Raw genomic sequence first — 15,792 nt, forward strand, 5'->3', positions numbered from 1 at the left:
TATTTTTATCATTCTAATTCAAATTTCTACAAATGTGACCTTAAAATGTATTTGGGATTAGTCTGTGATACCGTGGCTAATCACTTTCCCCCTACATAAAATGACCTATGCTGGTGTCCAAGGGTCAGCGTTGCTCAGGCCTCCTCCATGCACTGAGCCACGCGCCACCCCATGACATGTTAGGGCTGTAATTCACCTCTTGTCCAATGTTCTCTAAGCCACCTTTATAACCTTTTCTGTAGTCAATTTTCTTCCAAACTGAGGTCAGTTGGAAAAGTTTGAGATACCACAATTAGTATCTGATCTTCCTCTGTAACTACAGACAAAGGGATTTTTTTCCTACTTTTCACATGAAAACAACAAACAACATTAAAACAATTTCCCAATGGGCTAAAACCACATAAATTTCGCACATTTCATAAACAACTTCTCATCAAGCTGAAATATTATGTTGAATTTTATTATAATTAAAACTGGATGTATAAACTGTATGAATAAATTCAATAGCACGGTTCAGTCCCTGTGAACTTGGTAAAAGAAAAAATTAACACAGCTTTAGGTAAGTGTAGAGCTAGTGGGTAAGTCATTAATGGAAAAGTGAAGGCTCTTCATGCTCTATTTATGTTATATAAACCAAAAACAATACACCTTTACAAGTATAAGTGCTTCTAAATAAGCACTGTACCACTCTGAATTCAGGGTATGAAAGCAGCTGCGGATACTGCACACTGCAAACAGCCAAGTGCCCAGCTAAAAGAGAACATATCTTTTTTAAAGATTAATTTTTTTTTATTTTTTCCTTTTTCTCCCCAAAGCCCCCCAGTACATAGTTGCCTATTCTTCTTTGTGGGTCCTTCTAGTTGTGGCATGTGGGACGCTGCCTCAGCGTGGTTTGATGAGCGGTGCCATGTCCGTGCCCAGATTCGAACCAACGAAACACTGGGCCGCCTGCAGCGGAGCGCACGAACTCAACCACTCGGCCATGGGGCCGGCCCCAGAAAACTATCTTTTTTAAACTTTATAAATGCAGCAATTATATTAAGTGTATTTAGTATGAACATAATATAAAATGGTTTGGAAAAAGTCTAAATGTCCAAATGATTTGGATTTTAAATCTGGACAAACCATCAAGTATAAAAATGCGTCATTCATCAGTGAACATTTTTTTTCTCACCTCCCTGCTATTTTTGTCAGGGAGATTCAGAAAAATTTGCCTAAAATGGCTTTACCTGTTTCAAGACTTCCCTGAGGCTTCACATTTGTGGCCAGGGGTTTCAGTGAAAACTCTGCCATTGTAGCAAAAGTTTTTCCTTCCGCTGTCTACAGCTTGTTTAGAAATGCTAGTCCAAGAAATTAGAAATAAAGCCGATTGAGTGAGAAAACAGTACAACCTGGTCCTTCAAAATGCCTATTAAATTTCGGGTGATGGAGCGCGAACCTCCCAGGGCTCCGACACGCACACAGCGGGCTGGCTGCCATTACAGACGGTGCGTGAAATGTCTAGCACAGCACACTGCACAAACTTTAAAATGGGTGGCTGGGTGCTGTCGTGGTCGTGATTCTGACATCTCAGAAGTTGCGCTAGGATGAGAGCGCTGGGCGATGCCGCAAGCAGACTGCCAAGGGATGGGTGTGAGCTGCTCATAACACAGAGCACACGCAGGGGCGTGGCGCGTGGACACAGTACACAGGTGACAGACAGGCTGCACTCACAAACATCTAACACCTTGAGCCTAATAAAAGATAAATAAGGACTCTCAGACGTTTTTGAGTGAGAAGGATATTTAGTTGCTTTCAGTTATACAGAATACATTTCACATTTCCATTTCTCTAACAGGCATTTACTGCTCGCTGTGGGGCCTAGAGACAACTGAAGTGTTCAATCCTAATCAAATTAAATTCCAGTGAGTAGATTCTTATGTGTCTTTTTGGGACAAGGATACCCCCTAATGACAAAGTATTCAAAGTCAAATTTTTTATGAACAAAGTAAAGGTTTATAAATATTTTGGCATTGTATAACTTTTCCTGGCATAGCTTGAGGGCTAATAAGAAACTTGACGGAAGTAAAGGCTTGGTGGCCATGAGCGTGCGGCACATCTCTTCTCCCGTGCCGAGGCATTTTACTAACAAAACCAAGGGAACAGCGCCTTGTCACTGACCAAGGCAATCAGCGTGTTGATCACATCACACGGACACTTGCAAGTGACCAAAATTAAGTGACAAGCAAGTGAGGAGGTGGCAGGGGTGGAGCCTGTCAAAGAGAGCAGACAAGTAAGGGGTGATGAGGGCGACGGCTGGGACGCCGACACCGGGTTCATAGTCTAGGATTACTTAACCTTGACCTAGAAAACCAGAATAATTTCAGAGGTAAAAAATCACCACCACTCTTGATAGTGATCTTGAAGAGAAAAAAAAATTAGCCAGGGTTTTTCACTGATGGGTTATAAGCGTTAGGCAAAAAGAGAGAGAACAGAAACCAAATCAAGTCCATATAAAGCAGTAATAAAATATAAAAATAAGATATTATTAAACCATAGTAGATGTTATTCTAGGTCTCAAAAATTTAGAACATAACTATTTAAATTAAAATCTTATTCCCCTCAAAAAATCCAAAGTGAAAAAGTATCAATTTTAGTAAAGATATCAACACACATATATGCAGATATAGATACACATATGAATAATGCAAAATAGATTTACAAAAATGTTAATTTTGGCACTTTTACTTGGATTTTTAAAGAAAGTCAACACAGACATCTTTGCATACAAATTCTCACTCTGGAGGAACAGGATGCAGAAGTAAAAGGTTCAAACATCCCCTTTCTTGAAAGTAACATTGAAACAGAACTTTACCCACTAGACCTCCTGGTTGGCAACTTTATAAATCAGGCTTGATGGATCACTCCACAAGTCTGACAAAGTTCTTTTCGTTTATATCACGGACACCTGGTGATCCACTTTCAGTACATGTACCATTTGGCCATAAATAACATTAACGTTTTCACTGTAGAAATCCTGAAGTTCTACTGTTCAGTAGATAAATTCTCCTGGAATTTCCTGTAGCAAGGGTTCCTCAAATTTAAATCGTTTGGAAATGGCCTTTTGCTCCATTTTCTCTTTCTCAGACTGTCTGCATTGTCCTAAGGTATATGAAGTGACCACGATTAACTCCTCTGCTGCAACGGCCTCCTCAGCGTCTGGTGTCTGAGTGTCTGAACTAATTTCCGGCAGAGAATCACCTTCCGGTAGGGCACCTGCTGCTGCTTCTGCCCCTTTCACCTTGACGGAAGGATCCTGACTGCTGCTTGGGGTCAACCACGGGTGGTTTAGACACTCTTCAGCGGTGGCTCGGTCTCTGTGTAAAGACACACGTTTTATACTTAAGATAGTTTAAAACTTTATAATTATAGATTAGAATACAAAGCATTACATTTATTGTATTACATTTTGGGAAGTATAAAGGGTTGGCAAAAATCTTATTGTGATTCCTGAATAAAATAGAAGTTTTGACATTTGCAAATGCCATTCCATACAATGCTGAAAAATAATTTTTTTAATTAAAGATTTTATGTTACCTTTTTCTCCCCAAAGCCCCCCAGTACATAGTTGTCTATTTTTAGTTGTGGGTCCCTCTAGTTGTGGCATGTGGGACGCTGCCTCAGCATGGCCTGATGAGTGGTGCCATGTCCGCGCCCAGGACTCAAACCTGTGAAACCCTGGGCTGCCAAAGTGGAGGGCGCGAACCCAACCATTCGGCCACAGGGCCGGCCCGGAAAAATAATATTTTAAGTAAGGTATCTCTGAAAAGCCCTCCTGTTAAGACCAAGAACAGCCAGAAAATATCTGTTATCCTGTGGGGCAGTTCCTATTTTCTAACAACATTTTCATTTTTGCCACTTTTCCTTTCAACAGATAGAATCAGCCAAAGGTTTCATCGTTTCTGTCTACATTTCCACATCTTCACTTTGGTGTTTCAGTTGTTAAACTGCTTCTGCTCAGAGCAGATGACTCAAGAATGACAAAGATCAATATGAACTCATACTCACTCAGGTTTCTTAACTAAAAGTGTCTTGATGAAGTCAACAGCTGACTCAGACACAGCATCGAATTCTTCCTCAGAGTAACTTAAGTTCATCTGTGAGATGTTTAGGAACGTTTCTTGTTTATTATCACCTAAGAAAGGCGATATTCCTGTCAGCATGACATACGTTAACACTCCAATGCTCCTAAATCAGAACGAAAGGTAAGAAGCATCAGCATCGTGTTCATCTCTCGACACTAATCTGGTTAATTTCTCAAAAATAACTCTTACCACATATCTGTCGCCATGCTGATGGGATCATAACTAAGAATTTCAGGAGCTAATATCAGAAACAGAAGAAAACATTTAGTTTTGTGGAAAAAACATCTTAATATGCTCTTAGAGATAAACAAAATTTTAAATATTCATCAGAAACTATAAGACACTAAACAAGGTTTGGGCTAAAATGAAATAACTTAACATTAGAAATCAAATTTATATGCATTGCTGCAAAGTCTAACTAGATGTCTGCAATGAACTTGTTAGCTTTTCACTCAACCCTCCATCGTTAGGTCCTAGTATTTGAACGCATAACTATTGCAATACAAACTGACAACTTCTACACCTCCTCTTCCCACGCCCTCCAGCTAACCAAGCATCATATCTAACACATCACTGCTTTTAAGTCCTTCTCCACGCCATCCACGACTCTTCTTCCTCACTGCCCCCACTGCAGCCCATGGCCCTCTCCCCTCTGACCCCCATTCAGTCCACCCCCCTCATCCATTCTCCATGTTGCAGCTAGAGTGAGCGTTAAAAATATCCACCCATGAACAAAAAGTCAGTCAACAAGGTTAAAACAAATTGGCAGCCTCGGATGACACGCATCACACTCACAGCCAAGGAAGCTACATGTCTAGAGCTGAGAAAAGTGTGCTTTGATAACTGCACTGCTGTCACACGGAAAGGCAACAAAAAAACCTTCTCAAGTGTGCAAGGACTTAGGAGAAAGTCACGAAAATCCTCCCTGAAAAGAAAAACCTACTCACTGATATAATTCAGTCAACCAAAAGATGATTTTTTCCAAAAGTATACAATTAGGAAGGACAGGCGATACGGACTGAATCCATTTCCAAACAGATCCAAGACTAAAAACTGTGGTAAGTGCAATTAAAAAAAGGGGATGAAAACGTTCTAAAGCTAGGAAAACACTCCAAGTTGCATATCCATTTACTGGTTGGGGACAAATCCCCCAGAATATGAGGGAGGAAGACAAGGTTGGGAGGAAATGTTAGGAATGTTAATTCCTCAACTTAATATCTGAAATTGTTGAGAAACAGAGGTTATGAATATTATTTAAAAGTTTTAAAAGAAACTATTAGGAAATTTAAAATCAAATGCATAGCATCCAAACTCCTGGAAAGGAAAACAGAGACCAGAGAGCAAAAGATGGTGGAAGAGGGGTAGAAAGTGACAAGAGCTTAGTTTTCTGATGTAAAAGTGTTTATTACGTGCTGAACTCTGACGTAAGAGCTTGATGGAGCAAACCCAGGGAGGCAGTGCTGTTATAAACCCTGTCTCCTGGACAGAGGACCGTGAGCTCCAGAAAGACGTGGGGACTGAGGTCACAGAGCCAGCCACCACGGAGCAGAACACAGCCGGGCGTCGGTCCTGTGCTACAGCGTGGGGGGAGGCTGGAACCCACCTTTACAAGGCAGGCCGGGGAAAGAAAGAGAGGAGAGCCCCTCTGTTTTTCTGTATTATATACTTCTGAATTATTTTCAGGTTTTTTGGATTGGGCTTGTCCTACTTTAATAAAATAAAGAAGACAGTGCCGCTTTTTGGAGGGGAAAAAAAGGTGTTGGCAGAAAATTTAGAATTTACCAAAGAACAGAAAGCATTGGGGAAAAAACAAGAAATCTCATTCAGGGCGAGCACCGCTACTGCAGTCTCGGCTCCCAGCCCTTCACCCTGCTGTCTCCTCTATGTCTTTAGTTTGCGATGCTACCCACCAAAACCCGGCCCCCACACTGGGCTGCTGCTGTGCCCGAACACTCGCTGTTAAGCCACACTCCGAACACCTGCCTAGCGGTCACGATGCCTATCAGCCAGTGTACTGAAGATTAAGTATTTTAGTCCACAAAAATACACATAAAAATTCTGAAGGTTGTTTTTCTGGCTGCGGGATTATTAATAAAAGATCTGTTTCAAATTGCAGAACTTTAAAAAATTATTTTAAAACTTCAAATTATTCTTTGTACTCTCCTTGCCAAACAGCTTTGTTTTCCTCAGCCCCATCTGTCCTGGCCTCTGCGTGCTCTGGAGTCCTTTCTCCCTCGGAAATCAATCCCCACCATCCTCAGCCCCTTCAAGGACCACGCCATCCACCCTCTTCTCCGCAGGCCTGGGCCCTCCAGAATGGAGACTGCCTGTCTGCCGGCTTCACACTGCCTCCCTTCAGGCCCAGGACAGCCTTCTCTCCTCCTGCTTATGTGGCTGTCATCTGCAGACACCAAAGCCATCTTCCTGCCCAAGGCTGGCCATCCCGGGCACCTTCCACACGGATGTCCCTGACCACACAGCCTGGCACCCACGCCTCCTGACTTCCGGGTCTGAAGAGCTGCCCTTCCAGACCTACGTTCAAAGCTTTACAATTGCAAAGAGCTCTTTCATCTCTGAAGTTTTAAATGTCAATATTGTAACACAACCTCTGATTACAACCCTTAAATTATTTCACTGCACTGCTCTACTACAGAAATCTTTTTTTTCAACCTCATTCAAATCACTAATCTTTCTGTGCCCTATTTTTCCTCCAGTCTATCAAAAGAAGTCATAGTTTACTTCTTTTTCTATGAAACCTAGAAGCCTTGGATCTGCTCTCCTGCTAGTTCTTTCCAGGTTTAAGCTCTTTTTCTTTCTGATCTTACATCAGGAGGACGCCCTCTGTTCCGCACACCTGCGAAATCGCAGGGCTTGCAGTCGCTTTAACAGTGTTTGTTACCAACTTGAAGCTCTCCAAAGGTTCTTGTTAAATATCCTCCCACCCTCAGACAGCCTGATATCCTACACTTAGTAAAGAAAAGCCTCTCCTATTCCTTTTAGAACCAATCCCTTCAAATTCTCTCAGCCTTCCAGGGAAAGGATCACCAATTTGGTACTTCACACACTTTAAAGTTTTCCATTTTTTAATTTAATACAAAGGAAGGAATCTGATGGTAGAATTCCAAGACAGCAGATGGCGGCCCTCTGTTAATCACACCACATGTGACTTCCCTAACGAAGGTGAGGCCTGGCCCCAGATACAAAACAAATCTCACTCTTAAGAATACTTACCCACATACTCAGGAGTACCCATGATTTCTCGGAGCTCTTCACTGTTCTTCATGATTCTTGAAAGACCAAAATCAACTATCTTAATGTCACCCAGTGGAGATTCACTTGTCAGCAGAATATTCTGAGGCTAAAAAATAACATACCCCCCAAATTAATAAAAACATGACTGAGTACAAAGACCATGTAGCGTGTTAAAACATACAAATTTCACCTGTGAAATTGAGACTGCGGAATCTACGGTAAGCAGTCATGCGTTAAATACTTTTGCAGTGTGCTCACTGTGTAAGGCAGCAAGGCTTGCACACTCTCTGCCCTTATCCTGGCTCCTCCTCAGCACATAAACATGCATCTACCCCTATCTTAAAAACAAAACCAAACCACTTTTATAAAACAGACTGCCCAGGACTCTGCATCTCTTTCTGGCCAAGACACTCACTCCCTGCTATTCCCTCAAAGCTCAGCTTCTTGAAAGCACGGTCACGTACAGTCACTGTCACTTCTCATCCAGCTCAATCTGGATTTTGCCTCTGCGACTCAATCTGGCCTCACTAAGGTCACAAAATCTTTACTACTCAAAGACCTACTAAATCCACTGGCTGTCTTTCAGGCACTATTTTGCATGCCCTGATTGTGGTGTAATTTGGCACTGTCCATCACTCTTGTATTCTCTCTTGGAACTATTCCTCCTTTTACAGACCCCTCACCACTTTCTCAGGATTGTTTTCTTCTGCCCTCCTTTTAAATATTGGTCTTGCCCAAGATCTCTGGCTGGCTAGCCCTCTTCTCCCAACACATGCATTCTGTTTTTGGGCAACTTCATCTACTATCAAAGCTTCAGTCGCCACTTAGATGCTGATACAGACTCACAGATCCAATTAAAGTCATATATTTTTATTTGGCTGAAATGTACCACATCTTCAACTCTTCACTACGAGGTAAGGCCTTCCATTCAGTAAGCACCTCGGGCAGCGGCTCCTCCTCAACCCCACCAAACCCATTCCTCTTTCCGTATTCCAGTCTCAATGCCCACAGTCAACACTTTGGGTTCATCCTACAGTACTCCGTCTCCTTCATTTTCAGCTCTTTTCCACATCTGGTGAAGTCACTAGACATGCCAATTCTATTTCCCAAATCTCAATTTCCTCACTGCTTTAAAGTTCGGGCTTTCATTAGTTCTCAGCTGGACCACGACCCTACCCTCCTGTCTCTCCCACCTTCAAGCCAGCCTCCCTTGCACAATAATCTTCCCATGCTGCAAGTCTGCTCAGGATACTCCCCCTGTGGTGGTATGGCTGCTAGTCATCACCAACAGACACACTCCCAAGTGGGGGTGGGCATGGCGTGGATGGATACGGTGATGGGCAAAAGTTGCCCAAGGCCACGGAATCAACAAGGTTCATGTTCCTGGTGTCATTTTTACCCAACTGAAGATAACTTACGACATGGGTACAGAAGAAGTCAAGCAAATATATTATGGACTAGAATGCAAAATTCATTAGATTTTAAAAAAATAAAATATGAGACTTCAAAGAAAAGTTTATTTTGCTTCAGAAAGTCTGCACTTATTGTCTTCTGCCATTAAGAATATTTCCAAAGATAAATTGAGAAGCAGTGGTATCAATAAAGTATAAATATCTCAATACAGCACCCAGAGTGTTTTATGACCCATCCCCTGCCTCCTTTTTAAGACTAATCTCCCATCACCATTGCACAGGGACAGGCAAGACACACACTTCCACGTCTCACGCCTTTCCTCACGTACTGCCTTGGCCCAGGAAGCCCACTCCCCTTCTCCGCCTGACAAATTTATTTTCATCATTCACTCCACGCGTGGTGGGTCTCAGCAAAGCCCCGTTCCTCTAGAAAGCCTTCTCCGACCACCCCTCCCTCCCTGCAGGGAGGGTCTGCCGCCTGCTGCCTCTCTACCGCACAGCATCTTATACATGGCAAACTTATCCCATTGTTTGGTTTACTGTATTTTTCTGGTTGCCCTATCACACTGAGGTTCTCCAGAGGTTTATAATGAACGTTCACACTTCCTTTCCTTCCACTCATACTCAACCACTCCACCCACTTCTGCCTTCTCATGCCACTACAACAGGTCACTAAAATCCAACAACATTTTTCAATGCTTTCTTCTGGACCAACATCTTAGCAGAGCCTGACACTGCTGCCACTCCTTCTTTGGCTTCCAGAACAAAACACTGTCCTGCTTTTCCTCCTAACTCTCTGGCTGCTGCTTCTGTCTCCTTTTTTGGGCTCATCTTCCTTTACCTGGCACATTAACTGTTGGGTTTCTCAGAGCTTGATCTTGAGGCTCTTTCCTCTTCTCACTCCCCACTCTCACCTTGCACGATCTATCTGCACTCAAGGCTTAATTATCACCTATACCTATGAGTTGCAAATTTTTACCTTTGGCTCAGACCTCTTCTCAGGGCTCTAGAACTCTTCAACCTACTGCTTACCTAATCTCTCCCCCTTTGATGTCTCAAAGGCACCTCAAATTCAACACCCAAACCAGACTCAGCCAGCCCTGGTGGTCTAGTGATTAAGATCTGGCGCTCTCACCGCTGAGGCCCAGGGTTCATTTCCTGGTCAGGGAGCCACACCACCCATCTGTCGGCTGATGTTGAAAACTGTGCTACTAGTAGGACAGGTTTCAGCGGAGCTTCCAGACTAAGACAGACTAAGAAGAAGGACCTGGCCACCTATCTCCAAAAAGACTGGCCATAAACAGCAGCAGAGCATTGTCTGATATATGCCAGAAGGTGAGGATGGTGCAAAAAGACCAGGCAGGGTTCCACTCTGCTGGACACAGGGTGGCTAGGAGTCGGAATCGACTTGATGGCACTAACAAAAAAACCCAGACTCCTATTTTCCTTCCCAAATCAGATGATCTTGATGCCAATGACAGGCATCTCTGTGAAGGCTACTCTCCCCCAGTGGGACAGGGGAGAATACTAAGAATCAACTTCCTCATTCCTCTCTTCCCCCTTCCTCCTCCATTTAGCTAACGTGTCAATATATCCTACTGATTTTAAATCATAAATTTAAGCATTTCTAGACTTTGTCTACTTCTTTCCAACTATAGAACACTGACTCAAGCTACCACCATCGTTTGCTCAATTCCCACAGCCTCTAAGGGCGGGCGTCGATCTGTTCTGCCCATACTGCAGCCAGATCTTTTGTTCTGAGTGAATCTGAGCTGCTAACCCCCTGACTAAACCCTTTGGTAGCTTCCTATTGCTCTTACGATAACCTCCAAACTGCTTAATGTGGCTTATAAAACCTGCGGGCCGAGCTCCTGGCCAGCTTTCCAGACTCATCGTGCCCCTGCTCCCCTCGGCTCAGGGCAATGGCGCCTCGCTGGACTGTGTTCGGTCTCTCATACGTGCCATGCTCTCTCTCAGGACAGTATCTTTATCTCTGGTGTTCCCTCTACCTAGGAGACCTTTCTTTCTGTTCTTCTTTGTCGAGAGTCAACTTGGTGAGAAGACTCAACTTGGTGAGTGAGGCAGACTACAAGAATTTTCAACAATGTGAAGGGCTGCAACATGAAAAAGGGAACTGAGTATGTACAGACGGTCCCTCTCTTTAAATACATCAACCCATCATCTACCCTTCCCCTTCCTATTATGAAAATGCTTGTAGATTTATCAAAGTTTCGATTCAGAAACAGAATGGGAAGAATCTACAGCTCCATGAGAACAGGAGCTGCAGTCCTGGTCATTGTGGCATTACCAGGAGGGCCTGGCACACAGTAGGCGCACGTTATTTGCTGAGTGAATGAAAGGAAGAAACGTGACTAACACTAAAAAAGTTTTTAAGGGTGTCTATTTTGTGTCAGGAATGGTGGTACCATAAATATGAGTAGTGACGAGTCCCCACCGTCAGAGCTCATAATGAGAAGAGAAAACAAACGGGCCTCTCAGGCTCAGCGAACTCTGCTGGGCAGTGACAAGACCAAGTGCTCAGGCGATAAATAAATAAGAGGGAATAATTCTGCCTTAGATAATTACAGAGGAGACAAGTGAGCAGACCCTTTAGGAGAAAAAGGATTTCATCATTTATTCAACAAATTTCTACTGACTGCCTACTGAGCTGTGATCTGGGGAAGTAACAGACAAGACACGAGTCCCCTCTTCTTTTGGAGCCTTATTTCCTACTAGGGACAAATAAGCACAATAAATAACATAACCTCAGGTCATTTCAAGCACTATGGAGAACTCAGAGCAGGGTAACAGAAGAGAGAGTGCCTGTTGGGGGCGTGTGCACGCAGATGCTATTTTCAGGGTGGTCAGGGAAGGCTTCTCTGCGAAGGCAATATTTGAGGAGAGAACAATGTTAAGGAGGAGCCAATCATGGCAGAGTACCTTCAAGGTGAGGCAGGCAGAGGGCATTCCAGGCAGAGGGAAGAGCACGTATAAAGGCCCTGAAACAAGGACAAGCTATCAGTGGAGCAAGTGCCAGCTGGAGAACAGCACAAGGCGTGTGGTGGTGCATGAGGCTGGAAAGCAAATGGGGGAGGGGACAGGAATCACAGGGCTCTGTAGGCCATTCTGGAATAACTGGCAGAAGGCAGACCAGAGGGGAGAAAAAGAGGATATTCTAGGAAAAGAAAAGGCCACGTGTCAAAGTACACAGGTGAGCTGATGTGTAATACGATGTGTGCACGGCCTTATCACAGAATGTGGCTGGAAATATCCTCTGAAGAACGTGCCTTTACCCTTTCTTGAAAAGTCTCAAGATGAAGGGAGAGACAGAGTGGGGGAGATATGACGAAACATGGAAATGAAAACAAAAAGCAGAAGAAATTTTACACATTACAGCAGCAAAATCCATAGCTCACTGTGACTGATGACACGCAGGAGCAGGAAGAATGCGGCGCTCCTGTCATCCACCAACTGACAGAATCAGGTCAGTAAGAGAGGACAAGTAGTTCCATTTTTTTTTTAACTTTTTATTGAGATTATGGTAGTTTACAACCTTGTGAAATTTCAGTTGTACATTATTGTTTGTCAGTCGTGTTGTAGGTGCACCACTTCACCCTTTGTGCCCATCCCCCACCCAAGTAGCTCCATTTTGATTCTCAGACCCAGAATCTGAGGTGCCTCCCAGGTACAGATGTCCAAGAAGAGCTGGAAATTCAGTCTGGAGAGAACACGAGGCTGACGATACAGCTTTAGAGGTCAACAGCACATAGGCAAGACTAAAAACCATGGAAGGAAATGAAAGGAAGAATACATGGCAAGAAGAGAAGGGGGCCCAAGATGAATTCTGGCTGGTAACTACACTGAAGGGTAAGCAACAAGGGTTACAAAGATGAGAAATGGTGCTCTGAGAGCGAGGTTCTTAGCCCGGATTCTTAATCCAAGCAAAATATTACAGTAAGAAAGTCAGGAAGAAGAGGGATGTCAAACGGGACGAGGGGAAGAATAAGGACCAGAAAGAAGCCACTAACTACAGCAAATACACAAGCTATGAAAGCCCTTTGAGAAAGTAATGTGCAGTAAAATGGTGGGAGAAAAAGCTACATTACAACAGGCTGAAAAATAAATTGAAAGCTAAGTGATCTTTATGTTACAGGTCATTTTGGCTTTAGTATCTCTGATACCCTCTAAACCAGTGCTGCCTACGGAAAGATACTGCAAGTCACATGATTTAAAATTTTCTAGTAGCCACATTACAAAAAGTAAAACGAAACAGGTGAAATCAATGTTAATATATTTATTTAACTCAATCTATCTAAAATATTATCCCTTTAACATGTAATTAATATGTAAAATTACTGAGATAGTTTACTTTTTTCATCCTAACTCTTTGAAATCTGGTATGCATTTCACACTTTGAGCACATGTCAGTTCAGATGAGCCACTTTTCAAGCGCTCAGCAGCCACAGGTGGCTAGTGGTACTGAACAGTGCACCTACCAACTCTTTAAGGAAAAAAAGATCCAAGTAGCATCCTGAGAAATGAGGGAATTCTTAGCACCTCTTACACAATGTCCTAATTTATTACCATTATGCAATTATGAAGAGGTAGTTCCTCCTGAAAACATATTCATAACAATAACTAAGATTTCTCTGTCCATAGTGAAAACAACCATGCTGTTGCTCAGTGTAATGTGTAATTTTGTTTAAAGATCTCTCTTTTTAATCATAGAAAGTTTTGGGTACAGTAAAAATTTAAAACTGAACATAAAACAAAAACAAACTGCTGTCACTGTGGCAGTCTGGACTGCAGAGGCATGCTAGTTGTCACAAATAACCAAGCCAGGAAAAGCACGCCCCCACCCAAAAGCACTGAGAACGCTCAACTGATCAGTGTTAGGATCAAATTCTCTTTGCAAGATAAAATAACTAGAGGTTTTGGTACCAAAAACTTCATTATAAAGTCACATTGTCTTCGTTAATTAGCTTTTAGCTATTTCTTCAGAAAAAAACCTACGGAGCACCATGATTATGAGTCCCCAGACTTCTCAAGGCAATTTTAGTTTTATTACATTAATGAAATGCTACAGTACAATAAAACGTCATAATTCAGGCAAATTAGATGAGAGGCGCTTGGCTCTGTGAAACATATTCATCATTTAACATGTTTTGCCCTTCCCAGTACATACAAAATACCAAGAGAAACAGTGCTAAGTGGAAATCTTCACCAGATCTTTGTGAGATTTATTTGCGATGAATAAAACATGCACACTCTGTAAATGTTCTTGGACACCACTGTTTCCCTAAAATAGCTTAAATGTTTCCCCTTACACTTTGCTTCCATTTTACACTCCCCGGGAAATGATTTCGTAAATTATCATGAGAAAGCCACTTGGTCTGGTGGTAATGCAGTAAATTCTAAATTAGTGTGATCAAATTATTAAACCATTACTGTATTTGAAATCTAGGCCCAGTGACAGGCGTCCATGATATCCCAAAGTGAGAGACATTAAACAGCTGAAAGAGAGATTGCTAGAAGAAACATGTCTCATAAATCAGAGCAGTTTCATGGAATTTCACAGTTGATGTTTACTATATAGTCTCTATCAACTGTGCCCTGGTTTGCCCACAAGTACCTTTTAAAAACAGACCTTACTTCTCTAAACAAACTGTAAGTACAATTACAGGACTATAATCTCTATCAGTCTTTGATGGTGAAATACACCCACTTCTAGTAAGTGAAATCTATGTGCTGAAAACAAAGATAAGTACCTGAGCATTTACAGCTTAGTTAGACCTCCTTTCTAGGGAATCCAGTTCACGATAAAGGCCTTATGGCTCACAATACCTGATTCTATTTAAGACCCACGAATCCCAGGTGGTACGAGAGAAAAAACACCAAGGTCAATGGAGAAGTAATGACAGTGGAATAAACAGCAAACATACAAGACAATGGCAGCAGGGAGATCTTTCTAAAATCTTATTTCTCTGCCTGTGGGGAATCCTTTTATTTATCTCGGTATTTTCACCTTTGTCCATCATCCATTTAACATGACTGAAAATCACCATGGGAAGAGAGCTTGTACCGTGGAGGCTAACCTGCTTAATACGGCCTAAGGTATCACAGACAAGGTTTTACGGGACATATTATCAGGCAAAGAAAGTTAAAATAAATTGACTTTTTATTTATTAAAACCCAAGTCAGAGTAGAGAAATAGGTTAATAACCCTTCTAAATTAATTTGGGGGAATGTTTAGAAATGTTACATGTTACCTCTCCTTCGAGTAACACACTGACGCTTAAACTATCAGTGATCAGTTGAAATCTCACATGGCAAAGCTGCGGCTTCTATTCCTAGTCTGCTCGTCCACCTCCCATCATGGAAATAACAGGGGGACGAGCCTACGATTGAACACCTAGCACAGAACTGCTCAGAGACCTAACCAGCAGAAGACCACTCAAACACACAGAGCACGGGATGTGAAGACTCGATTTCTCTGCGCCCTTTCAGTCAAGCGCTCCCGAGTGAAGCGAAAGCAGGCCACTATGCTGACCACGAATTCACCGAGTTGCTGAGATTATTTTGAGACTTTTAGCTTTGTCCTGACTCTGGTAAAGCTGCTTCTCAGACTTGTTAGTCCTGCCATGATTTCTATGTGAACGAATGGGCTTTCCCTTAATCACAGATTAGTGTCTTTTCTATTTTTGTAGATTTATAAACACTCCAAAATCTGCATCTGCTACTCCTCAGAGAATTTTCCATGTTCAGTTTCAGATATTTGGCTGAGAGTCTTCAGAGAATCAGTCTTTTGGCAAACTGACCATTAGGGGTCTGCTTCCCATCCTGTCAATTATTTCTCTTACGGGGCAACTACAACAGTTTCTCTACCTTCTAAGTAATTTCTGTCTCTGGGACAAAAATTTCCCATTTTAACCATAATGGGGAATAAATAGTCTACTAACCCAAAGTTACCATATATATTGGGATTATCAATTTTTACAGAATTA

General features: G+C 42.4%; 1 protein-coding gene across 1 annotated transcript in view; it reads right to left on the reverse strand.

The window, feature by feature from the left end:
• Positions 1 to 1,764: 1,764 nt before the first annotated feature.
• STK17A (serine/threonine kinase 17a) overlaps positions 1,765 to 15,792 on the reverse strand; it is a 38,245-nt gene continuing 24,217 nt past the window's right edge. The window contains exons 4-7 of the mRNA XM_044770944.2: positions 7,356 to 7,482; positions 4,314 to 4,362; positions 4,048 to 4,227; positions 1,765 to 3,356 (exon numbers count right to left, since the gene is read on the reverse strand). Of these exons, the coding sequence (XP_044626879.2) occupies positions 3,032 to 3,356; positions 4,048 to 4,227; positions 4,314 to 4,362; positions 7,356 to 7,482 (681 nt within the window). The 3' untranslated portion in view covers positions 1,765 to 3,031. The remainder of the gene's footprint in view (positions 3,357 to 4,047; positions 4,228 to 4,313; positions 4,363 to 7,355; positions 7,483 to 15,792) is intronic.

The sequence above is a fragment of the Equus asinus genome, chromosome 1 (assembly GCF_041296235.1).
Source record: "Equus asinus isolate D_3611 breed Donkey chromosome 1, EquAss-T2T_v2, whole genome shotgun sequence".
Classification (NCBI taxonomy): Eukaryota; Metazoa; Chordata; class Mammalia; order Perissodactyla; family Equidae; genus Equus; species Equus asinus.